General features: G+C 33.6%; 5 protein-coding genes and 1 pseudogene across 5 annotated transcripts; 4 read left to right on the top strand and 2 right to left on the bottom strand.

Moving 5' to 3' along the window:
• Nucleotides 1-167: 167 nt before the first annotated feature.
• LOC145562653 (uncharacterized) lies at nucleotides 168-1963 on the bottom strand. Its single transcript, XM_081623007.1, has 3 exons — nucleotides 1208-1963; nucleotides 761-847; nucleotides 168-641 (listed from the first exon to the last, which is right to left on the bottom strand). The coding sequence occupies exons 1-3, from the start codon at nucleotides 1955-1957 to the stop codon at nucleotides 453-455; spliced, it is 1026 nt and encodes a 341-aa protein (XP_081479133.1). The 5' UTR covers nucleotides 1958-1963; the 3' UTR covers nucleotides 168-452.
• A 903-nt stretch (nucleotides 1964-2866) lies between these two features.
• Nucleotides 2867-3700, bottom strand: LOC145565506 (RPM1 interacting protein 13-like). The gene is made up of 3 exons (XM_081625484.1): nucleotides 3455-3700; nucleotides 3261-3347; nucleotides 2867-3178 (listed from the first exon to the last, which is right to left on the bottom strand). Exons 1-3 carry the CDS (start codon nucleotides 3698-3700, stop codon nucleotides 3050-3052), a joined length of 462 nt encoding a protein of 153 aa, XP_081481610.1. The 3' UTR covers nucleotides 2867-3049.
• Nucleotides 3701-7533: 3833 nt separating this feature from the next.
• LOC145562652 (O-methyltransferase 13-like) lies at nucleotides 7534-10909 on the top strand. The gene is made up of 4 exons (XM_081623006.1): nucleotides 7534-8061; nucleotides 9784-10094; nucleotides 10214-10278; nucleotides 10411-10909. Exons 1-4 carry the CDS (start codon nucleotides 7652-7654, stop codon nucleotides 10714-10716), a joined length of 1092 nt encoding a protein of 363 aa, XP_081479132.1. The 5' UTR covers nucleotides 7534-7651; the 3' UTR covers nucleotides 10717-10909.
• A 973-nt stretch (nucleotides 10910-11882) lies between these two features.
• Nucleotides 11883-14408, top strand: LOC145564262 (caffeic acid 3-O-methyltransferase-like). Its single transcript, XM_081624588.1, has 4 exons — nucleotides 11883-12311; nucleotides 12826-13136; nucleotides 13302-13366; nucleotides 13898-14408. Exons 2-4 carry the CDS (start codon nucleotides 12944-12946, stop codon nucleotides 14201-14203), a joined length of 564 nt encoding a protein of 187 aa, XP_081480714.1. The 5' UTR covers nucleotides 11883-12311; nucleotides 12826-12943; the 3' UTR covers nucleotides 14204-14408.
• Nucleotides 11902-12901, top strand: LOC145565505 (O-methyltransferase 13 pseudogene; annotated as a pseudogene).
• A 197-nt stretch (nucleotides 14409-14605) lies between the features above and the next one.
• LOC145565504 (O-methyltransferase 1-like) lies at nucleotides 14606-18905 on the top strand. Its single transcript, XM_081625483.1, has 5 exons — nucleotides 14606-14610; nucleotides 15505-15831; nucleotides 17516-17826; nucleotides 18185-18249; nucleotides 18645-18905. The coding sequence occupies exons 1-5, from the start codon at nucleotides 14606-14608 to the stop codon at nucleotides 18903-18905; spliced, it is 969 nt and encodes a 322-aa protein (XP_081481609.1).
• The last annotated feature ends 646 nt before the right edge of the window (nucleotides 18906-19551 follow it).

The raw sequence follows: 19551 nt of genomic DNA, 5'->3' as shown, positions 1-19551 counted from the left end.
CGAACAATGGTTTGATCCAGGATTCTAAATCCTTCAGTCATTTCCACGAGGCGAGGCTATATCACACATATTACAGTAGCAATGCAAATGAATTAACCAACAAAAACTATTGCTTTTATATAAACATTTAAGCTGAAAAACAAAACGGGTATTCATGTGCACTGGACTGGAATGTGAAAGAAAACCTTTGACAATTACTTTAAGTCATTTATACAAGACAGAGTACTCTTAATTTAAAATGTGCTTCTCCATATAAAGCAGGCTAAGTATATTACAACTCCTTTAACCAAACTATATGCATTGGAGAACTCATATCAGCAAATTATGCAAAAGCAAGCTGATTAATATAGTGATTGCACATCATTTTTTATGTAACAAAATTAAAGATTAACATTATAATAATGTGGTACTCAGCATCTGAGTTTGATTGTAAAAAAGGTACATAAGAAAAGTTATTCACTAGCAGTTTCGCCTCTATTTGACGTTTTACCTTTCATAGTCTTCTTCTTCCTTTCCTCCTTAAATTTATCCCATAATGGAGAGTCAGTAGTTTTAGCGGCACAGTGCCTGAGGAAAGGGTTGGCGCTTGTACCTGTCCACACATCGCAAGGTGCAGGTTCCTCACATATATAGCAATAGCACTGCAATTAACAAGATAACACATAATGATTATGCACTCCTTTAACACTAAATCTGGATTTGAATTAAACCACCAATAACTAACAAATAAGGCACATGAAGCCCAAAAACAGAAGAGTACCATTTTGCAATGATTCTCATGAAGAGTTGTCTTAATAGGGTATGAGGCACAAAGGTGCCTTGGATGTGGATAATCCTTACAAGCCACCTGTCCAACAAATTACATTCAACATCATTATTATAATGGTAATCTTTAATCAAACATACCCATAATCCTAAACAAAGACAGCAATCATTTCATCATCCTATATTCCTATGATAGTATGTTACTCCAGCTCTTCAATTCACCGAAAACTTTTCATACACTCCAACATGGTTACAAATTAAAATCAAGGAAGCTAATTCTCAAATCAACATCATAATATGAATATTTAAAGAACAAACATGATCATTTTACAAGATTATGCATATATTACTAAAGATTAAACAAAGCATTTCTATTTAGCTACAAAAAACACATTATAATAACCAATAATCACATTGATCATATTAGAAAACACAATTATACCTGCCCATTTGCCGCCAAAATAGACACATCTTCAGAGTTGTTATCAGATAAAGACAAGTTAGAAAAGTTAAGAGGTTCATTAGGATCAAATTCCAAAATAAAACAATCCTCAACTTCCTCAACCTTCTTTACATCTTCTGCATTCTTCACACATACAATTGACCTTATTACCTCACAATCCTCCTTCTTCTTTTCCTTCTCCTTCTCCTTCCTTTCGGTATCGGCCCCGCCTCGGTCATTGTTGTCTTCATTAGGATCAAACTCCAATATAAAGCAATCCTCAACCTCTTCAACCTTCTTCACATCCTCTCTCTTCTTCACACAAACCACTGAACTCGAAGTGGACCCCACTGACAAACTTCTACTCTCCAGTCCGCCATTAGAAGACCCAGGAGAAGAACTCTTCTTATCACAATTCCTAGCAAAATGCCCAATTAACCCACAACGATAACATCTAACCCTAGAAATTGGAAACCCTTTACGACATTCTTTAGTGGTATGATCGAATTTTCTGCATTTGAAACACTGGGTTTTAATTGGAACTACATCAATTGCTTCAAATTGAGGGTTTGATTCGCTGAATTTGATACTGAATTTTACTCGGTCGCCTTCTTGGATGGTGTTTGAGGAGAGAGAAGATGGAGAAGCAATGACCTCCATGTCTGGAACTATGTACCCTTTGCCTTGTTTGTCGATACGCTTCATTGTTCCTGTGTATATCTTCGTCTTCTTATCGTTGTCGTCCGCCATTGATGAACAGAGAGAAGGGAAAGTTGGCTTTTTTTTTTTTTTTTTTTTTTTTTTTTATGGAAGAAGCCTCAAGAAGGGTAAAAGTGACTACCAGAAGAGAAGAGTGATGATTTATGCTTTTATAGAAAAGAAAAAGAGTAATGGTTATGTTGAAGTGGCGAGAATTTTGAGAAATTGACCTGTGACTGTGAGTAACTTCTATACAGCCTCATCCCTTGTATGTCGTTCACAATTAGATCGAATTTTGTCTCCATTATTTTTCTTTTGATTGTGGTTTTTGATTTTTAGATGTCTGATTAGTCTCCTTTAATAAATTTTCATTTAAGTCACTAATTAACCCTTCAATATAGCCAAGTTTTGATATGTCAAATATAAAACCTTTGGTTACATTCATATATACATCAAAGACGATACAAGAAAATTTTGCTATAAAACAACAATGTATGAAAGTAATGAAAAGATCGATTTATGATTTTATGATTTAGTCTCTTTGTATGATTGTATCTTCCAATTGCAATAATTGAGAGAGAAAAGATCAATTTATGTATAATTCGATTTATGTATAATTTAGTTTTTCTTTCGTTCATCCATACAAGCTTAGCTATTGGTTAAAATTGCAATGATGAGTAAAGGTCAACAGCATTAGACTATTATTAATATATCACTTATGTACTACTTTGTACGGAGTATTATTTACGAAGTATTTCCACAATCTAAAATTGTAGAATTAATTTATAGTTTTGGAAAAGGCAGAAGCTTTAAGCTGATAAAACATTTCACCAACAATTTACTGTGTGTGTGTGTTGGGGGGGGGGGGGGGGGGGGGGGGGTGGGGTGGAATAAAGAAGAACCAAAATCTCATACTTTGTGACAAATAATCATTTACCATTAACATAACTTTATATCTACACTTCTTAGCAAAACATTAACTAAAAGTTGCATATCCTTTTAAGTTATAACAAAATGCAACTCTAAGTGCTACTAGTCTACTACCATAAGCCAACTCTAAGCATGAATTTGACTTGATATCTTTCAACTTTACAAAAAGTAGCCAAAAAATTAACTAGTAGCATTCTCCATTAATCAGGGGTTTTAAGCTTCGGTTTTTTTAGCCTTTAGCAACTTCCAGATTTCATCATCATCATTAATTGCATCACAATGCTTCAAACCTTTTGTCCATTCTTTGCAAGGCGCCGCCATTTCACATACATAGCAATAACACTGTCAAAATATTCAAATTAATCAAACAAATCAAAATTAAAAACCCCAAAAATTATCAAATTTTTAGGGAAAAAAATTATACCATTTTGCAATGTGATTCATGGGGTGTTTTCTCAAATGGGAATTTAACACAGAGATGTCTTGGATGTGGGAAATCTCTACAAGCCACCTGAAATTGAATTAAATTAATTTAAGTCAAACCCATTTCATAAGTTCTTGTTAATTTTACAAAAATGAGAATACTTTGAAGAAAAATAAAATGGAATTGGAAAATACCTGGCCATTTTCAGCAAGAACAGAGACATCTTTATCGTCGCAAAGATCTAAACTTTTAGACAGAGAAAGTGTGGAAAAATCGGCAGGCTCAGAAGGATCAAAATCCAAAATGAAGCAATCTTCAAGTTCTTCAATCTTTTTCATATCAATTGTTTTGTTTTTCAGGCAGAAAACTGCTCTAATTGGGGAATCATCTTCTACAGATGGCGATGATTCGATTAAATTGTTCAATTTTTTTACACCCATTTTGGATTGTTTGAGTTTTTTTTTTTTTTTTTTTAATGGATTTTTGAGTATTGAGAATTTGAGATTTGAGGGAGCGGAGTGATGTAATCATGTAATTGAGGTGTTGGTGAAGATAGTTCTTGAATTCGTGGTATTGGGAACATAAAATATGACCGTTGGAGTGAGTTTGTGAATGTTCCTCACAAAATTTGATTGATGGGCTTGAGCCTTGGACGTGGGTCAGTAAACAAGGTTGATGGATCATTATATTATAGGCCCTTTTAACAAAATTTGTACTCCATTTTTTATTTTTTGGGTTTATACAGTGTGAGTTAAAATTTGACTTTTTCGATTAATTTTATTTTTTGATGTTTTAAGAGTCATAAAGATGGCTAAATTGATATCAGAACTTTTTGGAATCGGAAGGAAAGCTTTAATTAATCACTACATTTTATTTTTTTTTGGTGTTTAGAGAGCCACAAGGGCGGGGGTGAGAATCGATCCCAAGATCTCTTGAAACCGGGAGGGAAGCTCTAACCACTTGAGCTATCCCTCACTCTCTAATTAATCACTATATGAGTATATTCTTTATGTTGATATTTGTTTCAATTACGGTTTTGGTTTGTCCCTTGGAAAATTTTTAGTACTACTAATGGTTGGTCAAATTAAATATAATCAAAACTTACTATCTCCTCTACTATGTTTGGTTTTAGTACTTTACTTTTTTGTCAATATTAACATTAACCATGATTTCAATAGTGATCCAAAAAACAGACAAAAATGATGCCATTTTCTCTCTTCCATGGGTTAGGCTCATACATGCTACAATGAACTCAATATGATTGGTACATTGATATCTTATTAAGCACAAAGCTTGATCTTTTAATGGTAGGTCAATTAGTTACAGTCGCTTCAAATTGTACAGTTATTGAATTTACTATTACTCCGTAGGTAGTCAATCAAGAGTAAAATGCCAAGCCAAAATTCAAGGAAAGGGCAAAACGTCAAATAAGTCAAAATCCCACCAACTAAGAAAAATTATGCCATATTAGCTCTTGCCTATCGTATAATTGAGAAGATAAGATACTAGTGAAACTTTTCACAAGCAAAATGTGCCATGCCATAATAATTGAAAAATACTCCCTCTTTTTCAGTTTACTTACAACATTTTGATCAGACACGCTTATCGATACACATATTTGACCGTTGATATCTTTTATTATATATTTAAATAAGTTATAAAAAGTTTATATTAATAAACTGTACAATAAAATAGACTCGACGACATCTTACATGATTACATTGACTTTCATATAATAATTAAAAAAAGGTGGTCAAAGTGAGATGTGTGAATAGTGCAAAAAGTTGCGAGTAATTTGAGATGGAGGGAGTATATACGTAATAATAATTATTTAAAAAAAAAACCCCAACAAATAAAGAAAATTATAAACATAGCCCTAAAGAGCTATTAATAAAAAATTATTAAACATTAATTACACCAATCAATGCGTGATTTGTTGTAAATGTTCAAATATTAGTACCATTTAAGAAAATGCATTTTATAATTATATGTAACCCTAAGAGTTGCATGTAACATTACCCATATAGTTTAATAGTTTTAAAAATTAATTAAAAAAAAAAATTGGAGTAAGAAAAATAATTAAAAAGTACTCGTAAACAGACAAAGAGAGTATAAACAACGTGATGCCTAGAAACAAAAATTAGCTATGCACAAGAGAACTCCATCCAGTTTCATTTACCAAACATTGGTAGAAAAAGGTCTTTGAAACAAAAGCTCATCATATAGTTTCACACTTCAAGTAATCAAACTATAGAAAAAATATAATATCAACAGTAATGATTAAGACGAAATCAATACAAAGTTGTAGAATGATTTTGTTTTCCTTTCTACATTCCTTAGTCCCACAGGAGTTGGTGAAGGGTTGGTGAGGGAGTTGCCGAGTCACAAATTCACTATTCAACTATCTGCCCGACTTATTTTTCAGTGACAAACGACCAAGGGTAACATCTACTCCAAACTTGGATTCTTCAGTTACAACCTTTTTTTTGACAACCTAAATCTATGTAATTCATGCATGGTCCTATGTTTAATTCATAACATCATAAAGAAACACATATATGTCATAAATTCATAATTATGCGCTCCAATTAATTTAAAATTTCAAGAATTAAGGGTAGACAATACAATTACAAAAACATGCCCATCATATTTATACAATATGGTCATTCTTGATTTAGTGTGACAATTTGCAAAATCACAACACGTTTCAATATTGCTTACATAAATAATGAGCCGATGTTCGTTTCAAAACACATTAGACACGGTATTGAAATGAGTCATCTAGATTTTGCAAAGCTAGTTTTTTTTTTTTTTTTTTTTTTTTTTTTTTTTTTTTTTTTTTTTTTTTTTTTTTTTTTTTAAGTTTGTTTCATCTTGAAAATTAACTTTGAAAAAAAAAATCTAGAGTAACAAACATTTATGAAATTATCCATTCCATGATGGTTTATTTATAGATTCGAATTGGGTAAGTGCTAATTGATGAGGTCCTACTTTCTAGAGGTAATTGAAGTGGGAAGAAATCATCGGGTTTTCACCATCATAAATTTCATAATCATAAGGAAAAATTGACATTTACTACCAGCGAAAACACCCCATATCAGATTTACTACCTGTTTTAAAAAATATTTTAAATTACTACCACACAAATTCCCTAATTGTATATATTGCTACCACTTAACAGAATCCGTTAAGATTCCGTTAAGTGGGTCCCATATTTCATTAAATAATAATTTAAATTATATAAAAAAAAAAATTTTTTAAAAAAATCTCAAACATCTCCCCTTCCCTTCCCGGCGTCAGCCACCCTCCCCCCTCCCCTAGCTGGCGGCCAAATGTTTCCTCGAAACCGGCAAACCCCACCTCCTCCATTTCTCCACCTGCCAACCACCCCTAACCTCGTGGTCGGTGCACGAAATCGTCACCTGCCCGCTGCAAAACCGTCACCACCGCCACGAAACTCCACCAAATTCTTCATCAGCGGCGCCTCGACCCTTCCCCCACCCCTACGCAGCCATGAACCCCTTTCTCCTTCTTGTTGCCCCGACCACCAGCCCCAAACCACCAGCCACTCAAAACCCTAAATTCGAAAATCGAATTCGAAATCCTTAACCACCAGCCCCAAACCACCGAAATCGAAACCCTCGTTTAGGGTGGTTTGGGGATGGTGGTTTAGAATTAGGGAGGGGGGCAATTTTCGGTGTGGGGAATAAGGAGGGGGGCGATTTCCGATGGGGGAAAGGGAAAGGGAGTAGTTTGCGTTACAGGGTGGGGGTTGGGGCAGCAACAACAGGAAAAGGGAGGGGGGTGTGGTGGGGTCGCGCCGGCGCCGGCGGGGGGGGGGGGGGGGGAGGGGGGAGGGGGTGGATGCCATTGTTGTGGAGGGGTGGAGGGGTGGCTGCCGTTGTTGTGGAGGGGTGGCTGCCATTGTTGTGGGGCCCTCAAACAGAAACAGTAACGGAGTTAGTCACTGGTAGTTATTTCTACAGTTAGGAAAATATGGTGGTAGTAATATAAAATATTTTTTTAGACAGGTAGTAAATCTGATACGGGGTGCTTTTGCTGGTAGTAAATGTGAATTTTTCCTAATCATAACTATCTATCTCAAATAAGCTAGACAATATTATACAAATTCATATGTTTGGCAAGAAAGATAAACTACTCAATATTGGCCCCACACCACAAAAAGTAACCAATTGTGCTTTGAGCATAACCAACTTTGTAGTAGTGGTTGTTGGTGGGTGAGACTTGATCACCCAATATATACACAATACACCCCTCTCCCCACTTCTCACCTCACTACCCTCTCATCTCCCCTGTTTTCTCTGTTTTCCCCTGTTTTTTTCCTCTGTTTTTGTTAAAACTTTATATATCCTCACAACTCAAGACCAAGTATGGGATCAACCTCAACACAAAACAACCAAATGGGGGAAGACGAGGCGTGCTCATTCGCCATGACGGTCACAAGCGGGTCGGTCCCGCCCATGGTTCTTAAGGCAGTGATTGAGCTTGATGTACTTGAGATCATCAAACGGGCCGGGCCGGGTGCCCATCTTTCACCGGCCGAGATTACGGCCCAATTGCCTTCCAAGAACCCGGATGCTGCCAACATGTTGGATAGGATGCTCAGGCTTCTTGCTAGCTATTCAATCCTATCTTACACCCTTCAAACCCGGCCCGATGGGCGGGTTGAAAGGCTATATGGGCTTGCCCCGGTTTGCCAATTCTTGACCAAGAATGAAGATGGTGTCACTTTGGGTGCTTTGTCTCTTATGAACCAAGATAAGGTTCTCATGGAAAGCTGGTAATTTCCTTTTACTCTAACCAATCATATTTAAAAAAAAAAAAATAAAATAAAAACAACCTTAATATTTCCAAATTGAGGATACTTAGTTTTGTGACTATATAAGCTCAAGTGAAACTTGTTTGTCACAAACGAAATATACTTCGTTGATTCTTAATACTCTCATGTAATAACTTTCACGATTACTTTGTTAGAACTTTGAACAATAAATCACATTTTCTAGAAAATAGATTTAGATTTTGATTATAAATTCAGACACACCTAATTAACTAATAAAAAGGATGAGAAGACCGCAATTTTTTTAATGTATAATTTTTTTGTTTTTATTAAAATTATGGTGAATCTTCGAAAATAAGTGATTGAGACAATGTGGCAACTCATTTCAACTAACTTAATTTTTAGCATTATAAGGATTAAAATAAAACAAATAGTTTGAAATTTGTTAATATTGCTTCAAAATTATAGATAGCAATTCTAAATTCATTAGCTTCATGTTTTTGTGACATTAAAGAATTAATAACACTTATGTATTTAGTTCTTAGTATAGTACAAGGTTTAGTTACTTTCATCTTATACAAAAGGATTCACATGCTTTCTACATAATAGTGATAGATTGATAATAGATAGCAAACTATCAATTAAAAGGAATATAGACATACATTAATATTTCGAATTATTGAAGTACCTTTAAATTCTAAAAATTTATTTTATATATTCCTCTTATACCTTTCACCATATAATCTTTTCTTTTTTGTATCAACAATTTATAAATTTATTCCTCACGTGATAAAATTTTTCAAGGGTGGTTGGTATGAATTTGGAAAAGTTGAATTAGGAATTATAATACAAAGTTTGACTTTGACAAAATGGGTCGTACTAGCTGAAAAATATGAAGCAAACTTTGAAGTGCAAAAGATTAGGAAGATGATAATTAAAATATGAGTCATAAGTCAAAAGTATAATGCACGATATTGTGGATTAAAAATGGGACCAGCATTAGGTGGATGGGGAATCGACCAAGGTTGCCACTCAAATTGTTGCTTGTTCACACTTCACACACAATAACTTAAAAGTATCTCTATTGCTCGGTTTGATTCAAATAATTTGTGTGAAACAGTGAAATTATATTATGTAAGCTTATTTCGTTACGTAGAACTTATATAGTTATAAAGAAGGATGTATTACAATTTATCTAGTACTCCTTCCGTTTCTATTTGTTTGCTCCATAGGCAAAATATGTTTTATTAAGGATTGAACCAAAGTTTGCAAGTGAGTTGGGGGTATCCTTGACTTTTACAATTTTATGAGTGTCCATCTAAGGTTGATTGTAGGGATATATTACCAAATAAGGAAATAGAGCAATTTTTAAGAGACATCCAAATATATAATATAAGGCAAACAAATAGGGATAAAGGGAGTATACATTTATCATTTTTTTATTCAACAAAACTCTTTTTGTCTATATGAAATAAAACAAACAAACCTTTAGATCATAGAAAAAATGATAAAATACTTGGCCCAATTGATTAAAAACTGATCTATTTCAGCCCAGTAATTATGCCCATTAAATTAGTAAGTGGGTTGATCTAAGAAACCTGAACACATCCCACAAAGCCCAATAGTATGGACCAAAAATAATGTTTTTAGGTACCACCTAAAGGATGCAAATTTACTGAATTTATTTAGAGCATAGATCTGAATCTCATTTCCTTCTGTTTTTAGGTACCACCTAAAGGATGCAGTTCTTGATGGTGGCATTCCATTTAACAAAGCTTATGGAATGACAGCATTTGACTACCATGGAACAGATCCTAGATTCAACAAAGTCTTCAACAATGGAATGTCGAACCACTCTACCATTACTATGAAACGAATCCTCGATACTTACAAAGGATTCGAGGGTCTCTCAACCTTGGTTGATGTTGGAGGTGGCACTGGTGCTACTCTTAACATGATCCTCTCTAAACACTCTACTATTAAGGGTATCAACTTCGATTTGCCTCATGTTATCGAAGATGCACCCACATATAACGGTACTAAACAACATTCTCTCTATACACCCTACTACTAAGAGCATCAAAACTATCAACTTTTTATACAATTGTATCTATATTCTATATATGAATCACAATAACATTTGTACAATCTTTAGGAGTGGAGCACGTTGGAGGAGACATGTTCGCAAGTGTACCAAAAGGAGATGCTATGTTCATGAAGGTAGATTTCTACTTAATTTAAATCAACATTGTTTGCTAATTAGTGTATAGTACAAGTAATAGTAGCTATATTTTTTCAATAGTAAGACCATTAGTTTTAATAGCTTGTGAGATTCAATTCCTTGATTTGTAGTGGATTTGCCACGATTGGAGCGACGAGCATTGCTTAAAGTTCTTGAAGAACTGCTATGCTTCCTTACCAGACCATGGCAAGGTGATTGTCTGTGAGTACATCCTCCCAGTGGCACCAGAAACTAGCCACGCGGCTAGGACAGTCTTCCATGTTGACGCGATCATGTTGGCACACAACCCGGGTGGGAAAGAAAGGACCGAACAAGAGTTTGAATCGTTGGCTAAAGGAGCTGGATTTGAAGGATTTAGAGTGGCTTGCTCTGCTTATGACACTAAGGTCATGGAATTTTTGAAAAAGGCAGCTTAATCAATCAAGCATTGGATTGGATATTATTAATTCAGCTTACATGCATTACTAAGAATTTTATGGGTCTGATTTTGTGTATGGGGTTATGATTTTTATAAAATTGTTGTATACTTGTGAGTTATAATCATATGATCAACTCTTTAAAGGTGCTTCCTTATATTAATTAATAAAATGATCAATCTTTTTTACCGGAGTACAAAGGAATTTCATCATTATTAAAATAAATCAGTTAATATATGAAATATGTCTTATTATTCGCGACTTAAATTAAAAATACTAAATTGAAAATGAGATTACTATTGATTAGAAATTTTCTTCTTGAATACATCTCATTACACAATGCAATTCAATTATGCAGTACGGAGTATCATTTACTCATTACTATGGGCAAAGTCGTGTAAACAAGTCAACAGATCAATCAACGTAACAAGTATACAAGAAGGTTGAACAAGACAAGTTACATCATAGGTTAAATACTTAAATTTCACAAAAATGATGATTTATATATGATTTGGGTAACAAATGTATTATTTACAAAAGCCTTGTTATGATATAAAACTTTCATTGCTAAAAGATTGTCCAGTGCAATTTTTTAGATCAAAGTGGGTCAATTAAATATACAATGAAGAAGATATCAAAACCTATAGTGATATTAATTGTTTAAATTTATTTTATAGACAAGAAAAAGTCAAATAAAACGACAATTTTTAAGGGATAAAGAACATAATCGGTTGTTATTTCATTATTGACTCCAACCTCAAAAGTGGAGTCATCAGTTAATTAGCTTAGTATAGACACCTTGTAGGACTAATATATATATATATATATATATATATATATATATATATATATATATATATCCTCTTTTAAATAGTCCTACTTCTAGAACTCTGACCAAATAATAGTATCACACACTTGTGGATAAGCTTGCTCACAAAGTCACAAGTCAAGTAAACATGACTTTTTAACATTCAAATTTCCACATTCTTTAAATTCTCGACCGGAAAATTATGCTTTAAAAAAAGTCAAATTAGGAAGCGCCTCATTAAATCAACATATATGGCTACATAATCTGTTAGAATATTGCATCATACATTTTACGTACTCTATCTTATTTACACTATATAATCTGTTTAAATTGTTTGCATTATACATTCTTACTAAAACATACAAAAGTTCACAAAAATGAACACTTACTGGGATCTTAGTGAAAAAGAAGAGGAAGAAGCATCATTTGTTGCCTTTTCTTTACTTGGTGATAATGTTAAGTTTGAGGTATTAAAAGTCGTGAATGACCTTGATGTGTTCGAGACCATCAAGAAATGTGGTCCTCGAGCACACCTATCAGCGGCTGAGATTGTGGCTAAGTTGCCTGCCAAGAACCCTGAGGTTGCAGCGGTTAACCTAGGTCGCTTGCTCGACTACTTAGTTAGTCACGCCATCATTACCGTCTCTCCTATTACCCTCCCGAATGGAAGGGTAGAGAGACGGTATGGTCTTGCACCTGTTTGTAAATTTTTTACGTCGAATGAAGATGGTGTTTCTTTGAGTCCTTTTACAAATACGTTGCTATATAAAGCTTTGAAACAGAGCTGGTAAGTTGTTAATCATGTGTTTTGATTACTCCTACTCGATCTCCTAGCCAAGTAGCTATGCCTTGAAAGCTTGTCGTACTACATAGATAGTAGAATAGATAGCTCATTAATTTCACCTTACTCTCGAGTCTTAACCATAGAAATTATAATTTTGAATGGTTTAAGGAATTTTTATAGAAACAAAATGTTCAATGAAAATCCTGGTCAAAAGTCATGTCACCAAGCCTTGCTAGCGAGAAAGTTTGCATATCGATTAAACTTCACTAGAGGAAATTCCGAATGGGGATTGCCTTACCTCCCCCCCCCCCCCCCCCCCAAAAAAAAAAAAAAAAAACACTGTTAAAGGACCTAGGACGCTAATTCAAGTTGGGTTGACTTATAAAAGATTCCGGCCTGATAGGCTGGTACAACCCTTTTACTAGCTTACCAAAAAAAAAAAAAAAACTTTGTAATATAGAATAACATTTTTATTGTATGCATTTAATAATAATTGTGTAATTTTTTTGCTTTGCAGCCTATCCTTAAAAGATGCAATTCTTGAAGGTGAAGAGCCATTCACAAAGGCGCATGGAATGAGTATGTATGAGTAAATTGGCAAAAATCCTGAGTATCGCGCAGGGTTCCATAAGGCAATGTCTGATCATTCAACCCTTATTATGCGCAAAATTTTAAGGACATACAAGGGTTTCGAGGGTCTATCATCGTTGGTCGATGTTGGTGGGGGTAATGGAGCTACACTCAACATGATCCTTTCGCAGTATCCATCTATCAAAGGGATTAACTTCGATCAACCTCATGTCATAGCAGATGCATTATCTAATCCTGGTAAATTTATACTAGGTAATTACAATTGTTCAAGTCGATAATTGAAATCCTAGTCTCATTATGTAGTATTAACCACTACTTTCGTGTTGACTGTACATATAGTTCGACAATCAATCAATCAAAGCTTTAATCCCACTATATATATTAATGCTTTATTTCAAACAGATGTGGAACACGTTGGAGGAGATATGTTTGTCGATATTCCCAAAGGCGATGCCATCTTTCTCAAGGTAAGTTAGATAAGCAACAAATTACTACATATTTCGTACTACAGAGTACTTCCTTATTTCTCAAGACACAACTCAAAACCGCTAAGACCTCTATCTTTGCACATATAAGCATTACAAAAGTTGATATTTATAAATAAAACTAATGGAGCATATAAATCAATCCTGAACTTCAACGATCAACTTAAGTTTTTGGTTGACTTGGTCCTTTAAATTAACATGGACTTCCTCTGTTTTTTTTTTATAGTTGCAACACTCTCTTTTCACGCTTGTCAATGTATGTTTTTAATCGTTTATATCTTTAATTACCAATATGTAAAAACTATAAACATTTTATATTAAAATTGTATAAATCGATACAAATCTAACAAGATCTCACATGACTATATTAAGTATAAATCGTTAAAACTAGTCAAAGTAAAATACGTGAATAGTGTAAAAGTTAAACGGTTGTAACTATAAAACACGGAGGAAGTATTTTATAGTCTATAAATAACCTTATCAAAAGTTGAATTGAGTTTGTTTAATTTTCAGTGGATATTGCATTGTTTTGGTGACGAGGCATGTATGAAGATCCTAAAGAATTGTTACAATGCCCTTCCAAACCATGGCAAGGTTATAGTTTGTGAATACATCCTTCCTAATCCAGATAAAACATTGAACGACATAGCTGCTAATTCCGTCATTCAATTCGACATAATGATGATGGTTTTGCCTGGAGGCAAAGAAAGGACTGAGATTGAGTTCAAGGAGTTAGCGTTTGCTGCTGGATTTCAAGGCTTCCAAGTGGTTTGCTCTGCCTATAATGTTCAGATCATTGAGTTGCTCAAGAAAAATTAGGTCACGGTCATATTATACGTAGTAATTACTACGGTCATTATGATTTCTTAAATTACATTGTCACATTTGTTGGTTGAGGTTACTAAGAAGTACTATATATTGTTTGAAATTTCGTTCACTTTGATTGTTATAAGTTTTGGTTTGTAAAGTTTGTTTCAAGAAATACTTGTAAGATGTTTGAGTTGAGTGATATATATGTTTAATTTAGTTCTTATTTTCCATAAAAATAGAAAAGAAAAAAAAAACCTACTTCTAATTTTTTTTTTTTTGAACAGGATAATTTCTCCTCTTAAACAAGAAAAAGAGGGGGAAAAATGTTATAAAGAGTACATCTTATTATTAATAAAAATAATACTCATAAAGTCATAATAATAATACAAATATCCTAATAATATAATAACAATGACGTGATTTGTCAATAAACATTTATTCCAAGGACACAGGATATAGTCGTTATGTGATTTATCAACCCAGGCCCAAAAGATAGGTACAAGGGTTGTCTTCAATCTTCATCAAGATCACCATATTTGAGCTACAAGGGAGCAAGGCACGAAATTTAAGATGAGGAGATTGAGAGAGAAGGCACGAAATGTCACTTTCTTATATCGCCCGTTATTTTAAAAGCATCACTTTCTTTTTTGAATATTTTTTTGTTTATTATTACGTAGTATATATCTCTCCTTATCTTCACTCCTCACACACCGGATAATCGGGTACCCTGTCTACATACCCCCACTTTTATTATATTTATATGGATGGATTCGTTTCAATACATATATTTCGTTTAATAAATTTACAAAATATTTGTGCATCAGCCATTATAAAGGTTTCATCTATGATACGCAAGTGATAGAGTATAAAAACCCATATTGCATTTATATCTTTAAGCTCCTAATTCCGTATCGAAAAAGTAAAAATCAAATGGCCTCAAAAACAAACAACAATGTGGAGCCAATAATCAACCCATATTGGAACTTGGGAGCAGCAGAAGAAGCCGAAGGATTTTGCTTAGCTGCGTCCCTTGTTACTGCAAGTATTATAAGAGATATGAATTGTAGATATATTTCATTAAGAGTTACACCATATATATATAGCTATACAAAGCTAACCTAGGGGCATTAACAAGTTGCCGTAGATAATCCTAAGAGGATATATATACTTTGCATAATTTAAGCTCAACTTTAGGAAACTAACTAAATTAGAGTTGACTAATTTAAAAGTAAAGCTATTGACTAGAAACAAGACTAAATACATTTATACAGTATTAGAATAAATTGTTACACAATTTATTCCCTTATAAGTATCACCTTTGGTGTATTCAAAGCTGTGAAAGACCTCAAAGTTTTTGAGGTCATAAAAAAAAGTGGGCCTAATGCACCTTTAACAGCGGCCGAGATAACAGCCAAGTTGCCTACCGCGAACCCGGGGGCAACGGCTGCTGCCCTCGGCCGCATGCTCGACTTGTTAGTAGGCCAATCTGTGCTCACTGCCACTTTTGTGACCCTCCCTGATGGTACAGGCCAAAAGCGTTATGGACTTGCACCTGCTTGCAAATTCTTGACTCCTGATGAGGATGGCGTTTCCTTGGCTCCTAAAGTTTCTATGTACAAGGCTATGATCGAGAGCTCGTAAGTAAACTTATTATGAAGTACAAGTATTTTTTAACTACATTTATCTATGTGTGCTAAATCAACTAATGTTTACTAAACTTAAATTTTGTTATAGCTTTTTTCAATGTTAGCTTAATCAAAAGAACATATTTCCTTTTTTTTTGGGACATTTTTTTACCTTGCGCATTATTCAATTCACACAACTCTTAAAGTTATTTTTGTGATTCAGCGTTCAGAAAAATATACAGTAATGTGAGCTCGGTTAGATTTGTCACAAAGTCTATTTTTCAAATAATCAGATTTTTATAATATTTGCTAATATGTAATTAAAGATATTTTACATTTTATAGTATACGTTGGCAAATATATATCCAGTGCCTTAATAAAATGTACTCCGTATCAACTAACAGATTATCTATGGAGCGCAGCTTCCCTTCTTAATACATACTCTTTCCATCCTTTTATTAGAGACTCATTTCTCTTTATCATGTGAGTAATAAATATTAGAAATGGGTTTCTAATAAAAGGACGGAGGGAGTATTACGTATTAAAAATCATGTAAATTTTTCAAGTTTGGCAAACTTTTAAGAACGGAAAGAGTACGTATTTGGCTCTACTAAGTACTATTTTTCATGTATATATATATATAGGTGTTTGTTGCAATTTTGAAAGTGAATTTGCATTGGCATTATTATGTTTTTAAATTAGTGTGATGCTTAGTTATTTACAAGTATCAACTTAATTATCATCTATTACTCTAAAGCATAATGAGGTAATTAGATATATGGACTTGGAGTAATTTTTAAAAAAAGAAATTGGGGATGCATTGGTATATGTAGCTGATACTCGAATTGATTTAAAAAGAATTCTGTAGTTCCTTATCTTTTTAAGTGCAATTGATTAATATGGAGTATTCAATAAAAACAGCAAACTTAGCTTAACCAATAATATGGAACGGAGGGATTAAAAAGTAGACAGGAGATTTCTATTTACTACTCCCTCAGCTCCGTCCCTTAATTAGATGCCTACTTCTCTTTATTATGTTAGTAATAAATATTAGAAATAGACTTTATTAGATAAAGGAACGGAGGAATGAATAAGAGTTTAAGTATAAAAGAGGCACGCATTTTAATTTCATTGATGCTAATTCTGCATATACTGCTTGGGAAATGGGCATCATTATTTAATTATCATTGATGTGTCCATTAATGTTGGCTGCCAAATTTCTGCTGTATGTTTCACAATTTGATGTCACCTGTAGCAACAAAAATAACTCTATAATTGTGACCTTCAATTATTTAATTTGATGGCCAAAAATTAAATGAACACCAACATTCATTGCCAATTTACCATTAATGTATCATATGATATGAGAAAATGCTCCATGGTGTTGAAACCTATTATTGTCCCTAATCATGTGAATTATTGTCCTACATAGAATTAAAAGATGAGAGAAAGTATTAATATTATATACAAGTAGTAATATCTAGAGGAGTACGTACTTATGTTAAACTTGTTAATAAACAAATGACATATTTCGTATACTTTTGTTCAAACACCCTAAAGTATTGTACAAAATATACATTTCTATTATTTACGAAGAGAAGGAATATTTTGTAGCGTGCAACTTTTTATATGTTGGTTAATTCTTCGCCAAATCACGTAATTTAATTTATTCAATTTTGTTTTGAGTTGTATGTAGGCTCTTCTTAAAGGATGCGGTGGTTGAAGGCGTAGAACCATTCACCAAAGCTCATGGGATGAGTTATTACGAGTATTTTGGGGAGAAGGCGGAGCGTCGTGAGGAGTTTCATGAAGGAATGGCAAGCCACTCTATCCTTATCATGCGCAAAATCTTGAGGACTTATAAAGGATTTGAGGGTATTTCTACGTTGGTCGATGTTGGTGGGGGTAATGGAGCTACCCTCTCTATGATCCTTTCTCAATACCCTAATATTAAGGGCATCAACTTTGATCAGCCTCCTGTTGTCGCTAATGCTCCATCATATCCTGGTAATTATACTCCATCTCCTTTCTATACTTATTGATTTTTTTTACGAAAAGAAGATATTATGTATATAGACGCATGTTTGGTTGATAAAAACACGAGAAAGCAAAAGGTATAACTTGTATGAAAAAGTGTACTTCTTGCCTATGAATGAATTGAAGTTGCATAATTATATCATACAAGTATTTCTAATTTATGTTATCAACCAAACTATTATGTTAGTGTACATTTGTTTATGTATTGTACTTCGTGCATAATAACTATTGTTAGAATGTGCCTTAAATCAATAGCTAAAGATTTGCATTTCCAACCATATTGGACTTGATCAGGATTGAATAATTCCTTCCTCTAATATATACTTAGGTGTGGAACATGTTGGAGGAAACATATTTGGAAACATCCCCAAAGGCGATGCCATATTCCTAAAGGTATGATATAACCTGTTAACCTTTAATTTTTAAATTAACTTGTGCCAAATCAATTATATTTACTTATTTAGAACCACATATCTCTGTGATGATTTCAGATTTGTCGTCCAACATTAAGTGGTGATACTAAAGATGATTTTCCATGATATAATAGTCTCTCTTTGATTCACATTGTTCTTCTCACTTTTACATAGACAAAATTAGTTAAAGTGCGAAAAAGAATATGAAACAGAGGAAATAGTAATTATATAAATACATTGCAAAGCAAAATCATGTACAAATCTAATGTACATGTATTACTCCAATTTACCGTAGTTTTGGTGTGCTAATAAAGAGTTTATTTGTAGTGGATTTGTCATTGTTTTAAAGATGAGGCATGCATTATGATCCTGAAGAATTGCTACGATGCCCTTCCGGAGGACCACGGCAAGGTTATAATTTGCGAAGGCATTCGTCTAGATCCACAAGAAATCACGACAAGCGTAGAAGCCAATTCAATCCTTCAACTCGATATGGTCATGATGGCTACAACTGGGGGCAAAGAAAGGACTGAGAAGGAGTTCGAGGCGTTAGCGTTTGCAGCCGGGTTTCAAGGCTTCCAAGTTGTATGCTCTGCCTACAATGCTAAGATCATGGAGTTGCTCAAGAAAAACTAGCTAGACTAACTTCATGTTACTAGAATACAGTCACTACTAAGAAGTAAGAATAATAAGGCTGGCCAATCAAACAATTATATGTGTTGGCATTCAGGTTTTCTTATCACTTTTATAATTATGTACTGTGCCCTTTTCCTTAACTTGGTTATTAACTCTATTTGACGTGATCAGAGGTAGAGATAACAATCTAGTCATTCGCGTTAATTATTTCATCATCGTATATTAAGCTATCATATTTATTTGTTATTGTAAAATTATTAGCAATGTCAATATTTTTTTGGTGTTTAAGGGCGGGGTGAGAATCGATCCCAGAATTTCATAGAACCGGAAGGAAAGCTCTAACCACTTGAGTTATCTCTCACTCTCATATTAGCAATGTGAATATTACTATATTAATTTCCAATAGAGCTAATTTCTCAAATGTGCACTCAAGATTATGATTGATCATTTGTTTTCAACTAAGCCTTTTTTGAGCCTCTTTTTGATACAAGTATAATTTTCAAGCAAGCTTGCACATTCTCCTTGCAAATATTTTAAATGAGCTAAGTTTTTTTTTTTTTTTTAATGAATAAACTACTTTTGCCTTAAATACTTCAGTTTGATCTTACTAGGATGAAATTAATAATGTATAAAGATTTTTTCTCTT

This window comes from Chenopodium album, chromosome 10 (genome assembly GCF_948465745.1).
Source record: "Chenopodium album chromosome 10, dcCheAlbu1.1, whole genome shotgun sequence".
Lineage (NCBI taxonomy): Eukaryota > Viridiplantae > Streptophyta > Magnoliopsida > Caryophyllales > Amaranthaceae > Chenopodium > Chenopodium album.
Note: the sequence above shows the minus strand (reverse complement) of the source record. Positions and strands in the feature narration are given on the sequence as shown.

Bases quoted from the DNA above. Each gene is read 5' to 3' on its own strand.
- LOC145564262 (XM_081624588.1), top strand. From the start codon at position 12,944: ATGTCTGATCATTCAACCCTTATTATGCGCAAAATTTTAAGGACATAC. The intron at 13,137-13,301 runs GTAAATTTATAC...TATTTCAAACAG, and splicing joins AGATGCATTATCTAATCCTG to ATGTGGAACACGTTGGAGGA. The intron at 13,367-13,897 runs GTAAGTTAGATA...TTTAATTTTCAG, and splicing joins GCGATGCCATCTTTCTCAAG to TGGATATTGCATTGTTTTGG.
- LOC145565506 (XM_081625484.1), bottom strand. From the start codon at position 3,700: ATGGGTGTAAAAAAATTGAACAATTTAATCGAATCATCGCCATCTGTA. The intron at 3,348-3,454 runs GTATTTTCCAAT...ATTCAATTTCAG, and splicing joins TTCTTGCTGAAAATGGCCAG to GTGGCTTGTAGAGATTTCCC. The intron at 3,179-3,260 runs GTATAATTTTTT...ATATTTTGACAG, and splicing joins ATGAATCACATTGCAAAATG to TGTTATTGCTATGTATGTGA.
- LOC145562653 (XM_081623007.1), bottom strand. From the start codon at position 1,957: ATGGCGGACGACAACGATAAGAAGACGAAGATATACACAGGAACAATG. The intron at 848-1,207 runs GTATAATTGTGT...TTTGTTGGACAG, and splicing joins TTTTGGCGGCAAATGGGCAG to GTGGCTTGTAAGGATTATCC. The intron at 642-760 runs GTACTCTTCTGT...TGTTAATTGCAG, and splicing joins ATGAGAATCATTGCAAAATG to TGCTATTGCTATATATGTGA.
- LOC145565504 (XM_081625483.1), top strand. The intron at 15,832-17,515 runs GTAAGTAAACTT...AGTTGTATGTAG, and splicing joins AAGGCTATGATCGAGAGCTC to GCTCTTCTTAAAGGATGCGG. The intron at 18,250-18,644 runs GTATGATATAAC...ATGATCCTGAAG, and splicing joins GCGATGCCATATTCCTAAAG to AATTGCTACGATGCCCTTCC.
- LOC145562652 (XM_081623006.1), top strand. From the start codon at position 7,652: ATGGGATCAACCTCAACACAAAACAACCAAATGGGGGAAGACGAGGCG. The intron at 8,062-9,783 runs GTAATTTCCTTT...TTCTGTTTTTAG, and splicing joins AAGGTTCTCATGGAAAGCTG to GTACCACCTAAAGGATGCAG. The intron at 10,095-10,213 runs GTACTAAACAAC...TACAATCTTTAG, and splicing joins AGATGCACCCACATATAACG to GAGTGGAGCACGTTGGAGGA.